The sequence below is a fragment of the Crocodylus porosus genome, unplaced genomic scaffold, assembly GCF_001723895.1.
Source record: "Crocodylus porosus isolate Cpor-Errol unplaced genomic scaffold, CroPor_comp1, whole genome shotgun sequence".
NCBI classification, from domain to species: domain Eukaryota; kingdom Metazoa; phylum Chordata; order Crocodylia; family Crocodylidae; genus Crocodylus; species Crocodylus porosus.
In genome coordinates, this window is record NW_017728886.1 from 239,928,370 (window position 1) to 239,941,523 (window position 13,154).

A 13,154-nucleotide genomic window follows, 5' to 3' on the forward strand; every position below is an offset into this window, starting at 1 on the left:
ACTTCTGGGTCTGCCGGGGAGCATGCCAGCAGGGGTGCTGAGCTGGGAGAGTGCAATCGCCGAGTGATTTTTTATGGCAGAGGAATATCTCCTGGATGTAATGAAAGATGCACTTCAAAACGAATGATAGGCAGTGAGTGGCAGCTCTGGGTCTGTTTGCCTGTGGGAGCTCCATGAATGAAGGGAGATCAGAATATTGGAGATAAGTCAATGAGCGAATCTGAGGGGGGAATGTGCCCCCAAAGCTTACAAATTGTTCTGGGTGAAGCTTTCAGAAGAGGACTCAAAGAATAATCTCTTGAGGGATGAAAGGTGAGTTCTAAAGAGGAAACCTTCATATGAAGAAATAGAAAGTTTTGCTTCAAAAAGCAGTTAAAGCCAAATGTACACCAGGGAACTGGGAGTTCTGCTCCATTACCCAAAAGAAAATAAACCAGTGGTTCAATGATGCATCTGAACAGGAACAGATCTGAGATTTGTAGTTTCCTTGAGAGCAGACAGTGGTTCTAAATATAAGCATGAGAGGGCTATGCAGGGGTGGAGAGCCACATCTTTTAGTGGAAGAATAAATATTATCCAAAGTTGATTTATCTGCCTGATGGATTCTTGTCTCATGCTAAAAGCATGGACTGTTTCTCACAGACAATGTCACCAATGATTGTTCAAGGAAAGGTCTGCTACTCTGGGCTATGTCTTATTTTACCAGACGTAAAGCAGTCTGGGCATCTACATTGCACCATAAGAAGTAAGTAATAATAATAAATAAAAATAGTCATTGTGTTGCTTTCATTGTTGGGCTGACTAGCCAGTAGTGAATGAAAGGTTAACACAGCAAGTGTAATGTAAAGAAAGAAATTAAGACTAAACAGGGGACAAATCTGTCAAAATATAGGGACATCAGACATGCTAGTGGAAGCATGACTTAAAAAAATAGTACTGCGGCTAAATGTTCAGCCTAACACAAGTAAGGATCTTTTTCCTATGTGAATTCAGTGGAAGTTTGCTTGTGTAAGAATGCAGAGTCTATCAGTATACTATTAGATTTATTGTGTCGCATTTCAATATTTTGACATTTTATAATAATATTATCAATATTTAATTGTTTACCTTTGTTTTCTTTCTATTCCATTCCTTTCCTGTACTTCTATGTCCTCCAGTATCCTTCTATCCCATTTCCTTCAATAGAATTTTTTTCTAACTTGAAATTTTCAGATTTTTTTTTCTCCAAGACCCTTTCAGTTGTCTTCAAACACATGCTGACTTTCATGTTCCAGGTTATACTCCCTCCCCACTTTCTCTCTCTTGCCCCTTCTATTCCCTTTTTTTTTTTTTTTTGTTATGCTCCAGCCTGACACCTTCCAATATGTCTTTTTGTCAGTCTCAGTTCCTCCTCTCTCTTTGTTCCTTCCCTCAGTTTCTTAACTTACCATTCAGTATCCCTGGTTGCACTGTTCTATGACATCCTTTCTCTTTCCTTCCTTTTCCAAAATCATCTTTATTTTTGAAAGTGTCTCAATTTCTTTTGCCTTTGCTACTTGGGGTTTTTCTTTCCTATTCCTACCAGGTTGAAGAGGCCATTAGCTCTTCCTTTTTCCAACTTCTCCATTTCATGGAGGGATACCATATACAAGCTCCTTTTTTTTAACTTATCAAGAGGATGTGCATGTGTATGTATGTATGGCTGTGTATTTCTTCAGCCCTCCCAAGGGTTAAGAGCTTTGAAAATGATTCCTTCACCCAGCTCTCTTGCCATGGGAGTGGTATTTTGATAACCTCATAATTGCTGTTTTATGGTTTCAGGGCAGCCCAGTGTCTGCAAGCCTTTGTGTCCAGCTGCTTGTGGCACTCATCTTCCTCCTCAGACAGCAATCGAACACTGCCAGAAATTTAGAAATAAAGCAGATTGACACTTAGTATGCAAGTACTCATGTCATGTGGAACTATCAGGCTGAGTTCTTTAGAAAGGAAACAGGATTATAGCTCAGGGATTATTTTATGCATAACAGTGGGGCAGGCCCAAATTTTGATAGACTTGAGTTTACCACTGGTCTTCTGTTCATATTATCTACATCCCTTGGCGAATGAGGTTTATTCTGCATGAGACAGATATGTTACAGTCAGAAAGAACATTTACATGATGTACTCCAGGTCACAAACTCCTGGAAGTCCATTTTAGGATGGACATAAGGAAAAACTTCTTTACTGTCTGACCCCTCAAGGCCTGGAACAGACTCCCCTCAGAGGTGGTGGAAGCACCTACTCTGGATACTTTCAAAAAACACTTGGATGCCTATCTTGCTGGGATCATTTGACCCCGGCTGACTTGCTGCCCCTTAGGCAGGCGGCTGGACCTGATGATCTTATGCGGTCCCTTCCAGCCCTAATATCTATGAAATCTATACGCTAGAAAACTGAAACTTTGTGTTGCACAGAATTGTGACTGAACAAATTTGTGGTTTCATTCCCACCCCCTAAAAACAAAACAGAAAAATTACTGTATAAGAAACAGCATTTATTCCATGCAACCTCTTGAATTTTCTCAGGTGTTTGATGTAGCTACCTACCCTGGCATGAAATTAAGCATATATTTGCTCAGAAACTGCATTCCTTTTTGAAAATATCTGGGAAGTTTTTGAGTGATAAGGTGACCATTTAAAAAACTTTATTATTGTTGGTGGGGGTGTTACTATTATTGTTATTGTTATTATTATCATCATCATCATCATTATTATTATTTTATTTAATTCCAATCTATTTTGACTCTTTCAGTGAACACTGCTAGTCTACTCACAATCTTATCCTAGCAGGGCCAGGCTGATGCACTGGGAGTTGCCATAATAATGGGGGTTGCCATTCAGTCTTAGACATCTCCACAAAAAAGCCTGGATTAGAACGGTTAGTTGTACAATGTGAAACTGCCAACTTAATTCATATGTAGGCCGTTGATTAGTCAGCCTGGCCCATTATACATCTAGGTTAAAATTATAGTGGTGTCCTTAAAAATGATCTGATTGTTTCTTCTCTCCACAGCCTTATCGGCTGTTTCCTGCCATCCAGTCCCTCCAAATATTTCCCCACGCTTTGAGCTATTTATGTTTACTTTCTCAAAAGATGGCTGTTCTCCAATAATTAGGTTTTGGATCACATCTTATTTCTTAGCAGATAACGAAGTTATTCATATCTTCAGTGATTAGTGCCATGTATTTTTGACTTCAAACGCTGGGCAACATTAGAAGACTTAATATAAGAAAATATTGAATGACAAAAAAACTCAAGTAGCACAAAGTTAAGATTACCTGATAGCATCTAATGCCATTCTAGAGTGCTGAGTTCAGCAAAACTCACACTTCTGAAAACTAGGAAACGAAGAGCTAAGGTGTATTATTTTTAGATCGCTGAAAAAAATTAGAAGATTGTGCGTTAGGGATGGTACACATCTGTTAAACCTCAACTTGTCCCTAACCTGAATCTGGCAATAGGCAATGGGAATTATTTTGCAAGTATTTTTGCCTGTGTTGTTTTGTGTGGTATAGCAGTGGATGTATGGACTGGTAGAGGGCTGACATTGAACAGGTTGGGAGTCTTGTGATTGTGATATGAAGGAGGCTGTGTTTCTTTGGAGTAGGCATGTGAAACTTCCAGCCTGCTGTGTGCGTGTGCATGTCTACACGTACCCATGAAAAAGAGAGAAAGAGACCAAAGGAAAGAAGTATGTGAGAGACCGTTGAGAGAGAGAGATACAGTAGGCTTCATTAAAAAATTGCATTGTCTAAGTTACCAGGAATGAATAGTAGGGTCTGCTTGCCAGGTGGACTGTTAGCAGTTAGCTGGGAGACAGTGTGGTCTGGGGGTTTAAATAACATCATGTACCCACGGCTGAAGTGTCTTTCAGGGGATGATGCAATTGTAAAAATTAGCAGATGTTGTATTCTTCTGTGGAGTATGTTAAATGTTTGAGTGGCCAGCAGGAGTAGGCAGCTCTTGCTCAGTACAGGTCACAGGCAGAGTGAGCCTATACATCAGAGTGAGAGTCACCCTGGTAACTGCTTCGGGAATTTGAGGTTAAAATGCCTTAGTTCTTCATGTCCTTAGTGTTCAGTAGTTTGAAAATGCTAAACTTGATGTTCTAGAAGAGCATGAGAAACTGGCAAACAACTTTCATTTTGTATTAACAAGGTTTTCTCATTGCATTTCCCAAGGTTTGGAACAGGGATCTGTGTGTGACTTGTAGAATAAATGTGGCATTTGCAGCTAGAACGATTTGTAATTAGAATGCTAGGGACAGGCAAAAGATCAGTGAGGGAAAGTGCCCCTCCCCCACTGCATACTCTCTTATAGTGAAATGTGGAGTATGGGCCTCGCTATTTCCTCTCTCAGCTGGCTTTGCCTCTTGCCTTCCTCCAGTACATAGGGTATGGTCTACTTCCTAGGATCATCTGATCCTCTCCCTGTCTTTCCATGACACACTAAAAGAGTTTGTTGCAGGGGATCAGCTTTATGGGAAAGCAGGGATAAGGCTCAGGTCCTGGCAGACATGGGCGAGAAGAATGTGGAGCGGAGAGTGAACCCACCATTAATCCCTTCCCTTCCTGGATTGTGGCTCTTTACTCCTTGCCTCCCTAAAAAACCAGAACTGGGACACAGTCTCTTCATTTTTTCCTTTTCCTTTTTCTTTTCTTTTCTTTTTTTAGTTTCTGTGACAGGCCTGATCCTGAATGACAGTAGTCAGGTGTCAGTTCAGTTCACTAGCTGCTGCCTAGCTCCTCAAGTTCATGCAGAAACTGGTAGGCTAAAAGCCTTGCAGCTACTCCAGTCACACGTGTTGTATTGTATAATCAGTTTATCAGCTAGGATTAATCCCACAGAGAAAGAGTTTGACTTTTTCCATTGATAACATTTTTATTTGCGCCCTTGAAAAGCAGCAGTAGGTAACATGCCAAATTAACATGGATGTGATTGTTTTCGTCCTCACAGGAGCTGCGGCTTGGCTGACATATCTGGGCAAGTGAAATTGGTTCAATATGTTAAATTTAAGAAAAGTTGTTTGAGTTTAAGTTTGCTTTCCCAGAGATGTATGTGTTGGGAATCACTTGCTCAAACAACCACGTTCTGAATACTAACACTACCCTGTGCATTCATGAAGTGTGTACAATCTCAGGGAAATCTGCATGAGTGCCTGGTTTTGAAACAGAAATTATTCTCGACCTTATTTTTGGCACTTTACTGTACTTAAAGCGGTAGCTTAGAAAACAAGGTTCTACCTGCTATGAAATACACATATACACCTATCCTTATTTATTTGCTCTCTCTGTTTGCATTTTGTTTAAAAAAAACCCAAATGAGTAAGTCAAGACCAGGCTAGCTTTTTAGCATTACCATGGTATAACAGGGGTTAAGGGCCCCTATTACTTTAAGAGGAAGGGAACAGCAGGCTGGGACTGCAGTGGGTTACTGGCAGCTGCAAGACTTTAAGCAGCCAATGAGATAAAGACAGGAGTCACAAAGCTGCAAACAACTGTCTGGGGCAAATTGCCTTGCAATAAGCTACAGGGACAGGTCTGCAGACAGGTTGCTAAATAGTAGTGCAAGGGCAGCTGAGCAGACTGCAGCAGATGGGAACAAGCTGATAAGCCACCATTTGGCTGCTTCCCCCTGTGTCTGCGCCTTCCCCCTTGTGTACCTGGCAACTCCCCGGTGGGTTGCCAAAATGGCTGTGATAACCACTGGTTCTCACTGGGGAGCCAACATTTTATTTTCAGTGAATTCTTCCCCCAGCCCCCTCCCCCAGCAATTCTAAAGATTCTCTGTAAAAACACAAATTCCATGTTTTTTCACATTTTTCCATGACAAACAGATTTCTAGGATCCCTGCTAAGTGTCCTAAGGGGAAACCCCTACAGAGGGGTTGATCTCCCATGTACCAAGGCTGCTGGAGAAGCAACACTCACAAATGCAGGTACCCAGGAGACCTGGAGGGAGCCAGCTGTTGGAGGGCAGTGTGCCAATTGTACAGTCCTTTTACCATGGAGGCAAGCCAGGCAGCGGGGTGGCATCCCTGGAGGCCGGAGTGGGAGAATATAGAACAAGAGTGGCCTTGAGGGGGGAGGGGGGAGGTGTGCTAGCAGTGGGACTCATTATATGTGGAAAATTTTAAAAACACCTTTTTTAGATATATACCAAAAGCAAGAGCTTTTTTAGTTAATTGTGATTCTTCAGTGGAATGCCGCAGATTTGCATTTTTAGTTGGAAGGAATAATACCTCCTCTTGCGGATTTATTACACTGTTGGCTTTTGTGTTGTTCTAAAAAGCTAGGTTGGTCTGAATGTGATCAATGAACAAGCCTAATTAAGCTGAAGTACCTGGAAAAATGAAGATAAATGGGCCACCAAGAGAAGCTGAAATTGGTCTCTCAGTTTTTAAGAGCCATACAAATGGACAAGATCCGTATCTAGGCAAAAGAAATAAAAAAAGCAGTTGAGATTTGCCACTTCCAGATTTTGTACATTCAGGGATGATTAAAGAACACGCAGTCATAAGGGCAAGAGAAACAAATAGTTTGATCTGTAATTTGGCCAGTGGAATGTGAGAAATTTATCCCCCACTGCCATGAAAAAAGAAGCAATTTGATAGTTTAACCAAGAAAATGAGCAAAATAAAACTGAGCTATGGATTTCAAAGGTAAAAAAGAAAGTATTTAATTCACACAGTTTTGCTAGCACTCTTTTCCAAAAGTACTCAGCACTTCTAAACAGAATTTAAAATGAAAGTTCTCAGCATGTTAAATGACACACATCTGCCACAAAAATGTATTCTCTAATGAAAGTAAATGCTAGAGTCTGGAGACCTCATTCTATGTTTTATTATAAAGAATAGGAAACTGCGTCTGATTTTTTCCCAAACAAGATAAATAAACAGCAAATAACATGCTTTGGTTTTATTTATTGATATTTTAATGTGTTTTGTCTTTTGCAGTAGGATCTACAAAACGGTATTCATAACTTGAAGACCTGGAACAAATACAAATCTTAACACAGTGGAAGACAGATCATAGTTTTTGCACTCCAGTGAAAACAATGTTGAAAACTGGTGGAAACAGAGAAAAAAAAAGCACTCTGAAGAAACTGCTGAGTAAAGAACAGCTGAGTAATTTAATCAGCACAACACAACAAATTAACCCCTTGGGCATGAATTTTTTTTTTAAATATACAAATATGTGAAACAAAGACCTTCTTACTTGAAGAACACTGAGCTACAATAGTTATAAAGAACCCTGTGGAGCCCCTTGTTTATTCTTTCATGCTGCCAACAAAATCCATGCAGCTTTTTTTCTCTTAAATGGAAGAAAGCTGTTAAAGAACACAGAGCTTTGTTGGTCAAATACCATCATTCCTTTAAAAAAATCTGTTGCTTTGCCTACTTCCAATAACAGTATGTTTTTAATATGACACAAACACAAACAAAAATATCATGGGCATGACATGGCTTCTGTTGAAGCCAAAAAGAATATTACCTTTGACTTCAGTGGGCATAGAGAACTGAATGTGTAGAAATTAATTTCCAAACTGGATTCCCTGCCTTCCCCTCAGTAAGAGTAGATCAGCAGAGATTTTAAACAAAAAGCCTTGTGGCTGTCAGCTTTGCTGACAGCTGAACCTTTTTCTCCCAAGTTCTCCTTGTTGTTAAGGCACCTTCAATTCCAATAGTTGAAATATTCACCTCTCTGGGTTCCCTTTTCCTGGGAAGTGATATGTATAGCACCTTTCTAGAGTTGGATAGTACAACCTTTTGTGATTTTTGCAGTCATTTGCATTGAATAGCATCGAAGTTGCATGTACAAAATTAAATGGCCATTGCTGTAAATATAAACATGCTATTTACAGTTAATAATTATTCCTTTATTCTTTATAAGACTGCAATGAGCGCTTTTTTATAGTAGTAGCCAAAGCACAGTGTAGAACTGACATGCCTCAATTATTCACAAAGATGAAATAATACAGAGAAGAAATGAACCTCTAATAAAATTCAAAATAATTAACACTAAATTGTGCACATGCAAAGATAATGTAAAATGAACCCATCTGCTTAACCTATGCATTTATACCATTTCTATATATCCTAATAGTCTCCTTTCCTGTATATGTTCCAATGAAACATTATACACAAAGCAATATATTTCATCATGAGATAGTTCACATTCTTTAAACTTTCCTCCAATTTTTCAATGTGTCATTCAGGCTACTTTAATGTAAGAAAAAGCTGCACCAGGAAAAAAACCATGGTTACTTTTGTTATCACACTATAAATCCTAGCTCAGGGATTATGCCAATTATCTGGATTACTTACACTTACTTTGCCCTAACAATACAGAGCAAATGAAGATTTTCTGCATATTATCCTTATTATTTGTCATGTACTGTGACCCTGTAGATTTATCAAGAACAGGTTTTATATTTTAGAAGGGGTTCATGAAAAATAACTCTAGCATATGCTATTTAATGCTGGAAGTAAGAGAAATGCATCCATCTAAATTCAGTTCACTTAAGAAAGACTATGATTAGAGTGGTCATCTCAGATATTTTAAGACATGCATTAATGGAGCCATGTCTGTAATACTTTTGTATAGATGTAATGATATTGCAGTGTTGAAACAAATTCTTCTCAGTGGATTATGGCAGATTTATTTCTGTTCTTCAAAATCCATTATTATTTCTGTATAATCCTGTATATTTTTGCATCCTTATACAAAGGAAAAAGCATCAGCTGGCTGGTGCTAGATTCATTCATAATAACCAGAACATGAAGATCACTTGTTATCCTTTGCTGGAAAAAGCATTACAGCTATCTCCTTGTGAGCTGAGCTGTCTCAATGTCTTCAGCACAGGAAGTGACTTGTGAAGAGCTAGGCAGGCAGTGAAGAAATAGTGGAGCAATTCTGAGGTAGCTCCAACTTGCTGTGTCCAAGAAGCCCCCTTGTCTTGTACTTCTGAAGGCTACACAAGCAGTTCTTCAGTTTTATTCTTTCATTTACTCCTGGGTACGTTTAAAAGTCTAAAGGCCGAATCATCATTGTTGTGGAACGTAAGGAATAGCTGGGGCCCTTGAAGTAGTGCCATTTTATCCCATTAAGTTTCCCATGGTTATGTCCCGCGGTATAGAACATTCCATTCAGATTGGAAGGGCCACAAGCATCAAACCACCAGCCTGAAACAATTAAGAACAAACAATAAAAAACTAAGAACGTTCTCAGTTTTACAAATGAACCTGGCAGTGTTTGGCAGCCCACAGCCCATAAATACTGAGAGTATGGCAAAGGCTTTGTTTGCTCTCCTCCCCACCAACTAACTACTGGGTCATTTGGTGTTCAGCTGCACAGATACTACCTCAGGGGCAGGTTTTTAAAGTGTTGATATGCCAGTTAGTGGAAGATAGGTGCCTAAATGCCTTTATACATATACCCATGAGTACACATAATATCTGATGCAACAAAGTAACAATGAATAAAAGTAAATTAATATGTATGTTTATATACATCATCATGCATTCTATCAGTCATTCTTAATTATGTGAAGGATTTTACAAATTATGGTTAAAAAATAACATACGTTATTGAAATTTTTCAGTGAGGATTTTCAGGTTGTTTTTCATGAGAATTTTCATGTCAAATTTTCAGTGAGAATTTTCCTGTTAAATGTGTGGTATGTTTTTCAAGCTATGTGTATTGTGTTCAAGCTGTTGGCTGTGATTGATCAAATGAATCATATGATTGGTCTTCTTCTCTGACTGGGCAAATAATGTTTATCTATTATATGAACTGACTGCATATGGGCTGTGTTAACATTATCGCATATTCATATTTCCAATAATCCACAGAGCCAATTGTGCAGGAAACTTATGAACCACTTCCTAAAGAATTTATAATCTAGTTTAAACCAGACCAAGCAAGTGGATTTTATAAACAGATGGAATGAGCTAAGGAGGCGCAACAGGGATAGCATTGGTTGTAAAGAGTAACCCATGAACACATGGATAGTTTTGAGGGTTTTTTCTCCTTCTAAACAAGATCAGGTGTTTAAAATATCATGAGGCAGGCCCCCCCCCCAATACTTTGAATGCTATTTATTTTGTAGACAAGTCACATTGACTAATGCATGTTACAAATGTAAAGCTAGGAAATTCCTTTCTACTTTTTTCTTTTAAATGAAGATAAGATTCTCATGAGTGCCGGAGCTGGGACTTTACAAAAAATACCAAATAGCATGAACCTTGGCCACACTGAAATTACAGGGATTAAAGGATATATACTAACAAAGAAGATCAAATAGTTGATACCCTGACTATAAGGAAGTCAGTGGGAATTTTGCCGTTGACTTAGGAACAAAATTTTTCCCAGAAGGCTCTGCTAGGCTGAAGGGTCTACCAAAGCCTATGGTGTTCAGCTGAAATTGCCAAAAAAAGAAATCAATCCTCCCTTTCAGCTGCAGAATGCCAATGCCCCCACTCCATAAGAAGTTAGCACTGGTAGCTGATTAATGCATTGATGAGGTGTAGGGTTGGGTGAAGGACTGCTGTTTTGTCAAATCCACGTTAAGAGCTGTGTGAATCCCTCAGGAATGGGGTCTGAACATCTTGCTCCTTCCACAGCATGTAACTGCACAGGCTGCTGGCTTTAGTGCCCTGCATGTTCCTAAAATAGAAGGACAGCATTTGCCTCAGGACAAATAAGCTTACAAAGGTCCACTGCTGGTCTGAGAAGAAGCTTTGTTTTCAGTGGTCAAACAGAAAGCACCAGGTAGTGGGTATGCTTCCCTTTCTAGAAGTGTAGTCTCTGCCTCATTTTTCCATCTTAACTTAGAAGCATCGCTACATATACAGAAACATCTGTAAACGTGTTGCAAGCATCATCAGTAGAGATGCATTTTGGCCAAATCATGATTATAAGCAATGCATGTATTTATTTAGCTCAGTAGCAGGCATTTTCGTTGACTCTGTGGAAGAATTCCATATCCGACAAATTGAGATGCAGCTGTTCAGTTTTACACATTCACCACTCCCAGGCTAACCTGTGAAATTCACAACTGAGACCCACTTTGTGCAGTGACCACCACAGAGGTGATTCCCGTGGTGTCAGCAGATTCTGTTCTTAGTGCTCTATCTACCTATAAGAAAGAGCCCTTTGTTTGGGGATATTGTAAACCACTTGATTCAGCAGTGACTGTGATTTGTACACAGATGCAAATTTATCCTGCCCCTTGCATTCAGATCTATATAATTTATTTTTTAGCTTTGTAAAGTAATTTCTTAGATTTTGGGTGATTCTTGGGGGTTTTGGGCGTTTTTTTCTTTTTTTTTTTAGAAGTAACACTTCATAATGAAATCTTGGGGGAAGAATTTATGCCAGATAAATTCTGGCAAGCTCCTATTTTGATACACTTGACCTCTCTTTGATCACAAAGTTATACCTAAGGGGCTAATAACCAAAGAAAAAGAAAGCTGTCCAGCTGATGTTCTATGGTAACCAGGGCATAATCTCTGTAGAAACTTAAGATAAAGCTAAACAGAAAAATCTAATCCTCATTTTTCAAAGCAGAACACAGATGCAGCTGGGCTCTGTTTACAGTGACAAAATATAGCCATGGCAAGCTGTAGTAGTTACCATTCCATTTTAAAGGAATAGCAATAGCATAAATGTTTGGCCTTATCTCTGGTATCTTTGTATTTGGTGGTGTTCTACAAAATATACCCAATGGAAACAGAATTCTGAAATGGTATCAGGCAATAAAAGCACCAGGAGCATTTTTTACTTGATAGGGGGAGGGAAGTACTGAACACATAGTTTTCCTTTAAGACCAATTTTTCTTTTTTAGAAAGTTTTAAAAGTGCCACTAGCAAGCATCTGCTCTTCATAATCCAGCTACTAGTAATCATATGTGTGTTTTGCTTTTTAAAGATACCTTTCCAATTATTACACTAACATATTGTTTTTCCTTCTCACCATTGGGGGAGGGGGGTTAAGTTTTTCTCCGTTCTTGCTTACAGATCTCTAAAAGGACCTCAGTGAAATGTAGGTCTCCAAAAGATCTTTGAGGGAGGACATAGGAACTGCTGTTCTCAGTGCTACCAATGGTCCATCTCATCTAATATACTGTCTGTAACAGTGCTCAGTACAGTATACTTTGGAGGTATCCTGCAGTAATGGGATACCCTTACCCCTGGAAAGGTTTCCTCCTACAATTGATGACTGGCTTATCCCTGGAAGCTAGGGGGATTTAATTCTTTCCAAAGATCTTGTTTATTGTTTAATGAACTATAACAACTCTGGATATTCTTGTTATCCACATAAATATCAAGCCCTGCTTTAAATCACATTAGCTTTTGGCTTCCGTGGTAGCTTTTGGCAATAAGTTTCATAGGTTGTTCAAGTGGGGAAAATATTTCCTTTCATAACTTTTAAATTTGCTGTCTTCCAATTTTAGTAAATGCCTTCTTATTTTGCCATTCTGGAACAGACTGAACAGTACTGCCCAAGTTACCGTTTTGATTTCTTTCTATACAGGTATCATGTCCCCATTACCTATTATCAGTCTCCTATGAAAGGCAAAGTGTTCCAGTCTTTTTCTTCTCTCAGCATTTGAGAACTTTTGCCTTATACCTAAATTGTTTTTATCAGTCATCTCTTACTATCTCCTCTTTTGACATAGAGCTACCAGCAATCCTACTGAGCTGTAACATTGGCTTATATAATGACATTATAATATTTCCATGTATCCTCTGTCTCATTCCTTATACATCCTAACATTCTATTTAATTTTTGGTGGCTGATCAACACCGAGCATAAGTTTTCATTAACCTCACGACACTAATCTTTTAGGTCAGTATTTGAAGTGAATCATAAAGAGGAGAGGCCATACGAAAAGGTGACAGGCTCTGTGGATGCGGGGGGAGAGCAGTGGATGGTAATATATTATGCCTTTAGCAAGGATTTTGACACTGCTTCCCACAACATTCTCATTAAGTCAAGAAAATACAGACCAGGTGAAAGTACTGTAAGGTGGATATGTAACTGGTTGGGTCACTGTTCTCAATGAATAGTCATCATTCACTCAATGTCTAATTTGGAGGAGACATTAAATGGAGTTCACTGGGGGGTGGTCTAT

The 13,154-nt window shown here is 39.0% G+C and overlaps 1 protein-coding gene across 2 annotated transcripts in view; it reads right to left on the minus strand.

The window, feature by feature from the left end:
* Window positions 1–6,919: 6,919 nt before the first annotated feature.
* Window positions 6,920–13,154, minus strand: part of ANGPT1 (angiopoietin 1) — a 253,626-nt gene continuing 247,391 nt past the window's right edge. For both annotated transcript variants that reach the window (XM_019551851.1, XM_019551859.1), the window contains exon 9: window positions 6,920–9,201. In XM_019551851.1, coding sequence (XP_019407396.1) covers window positions 9,041–9,201 — 161 coding nt within the window. In that variant the 3' untranslated portion in view covers window positions 6,920–9,040. The remainder of the gene's footprint in view (window positions 9,202–13,154) is intronic.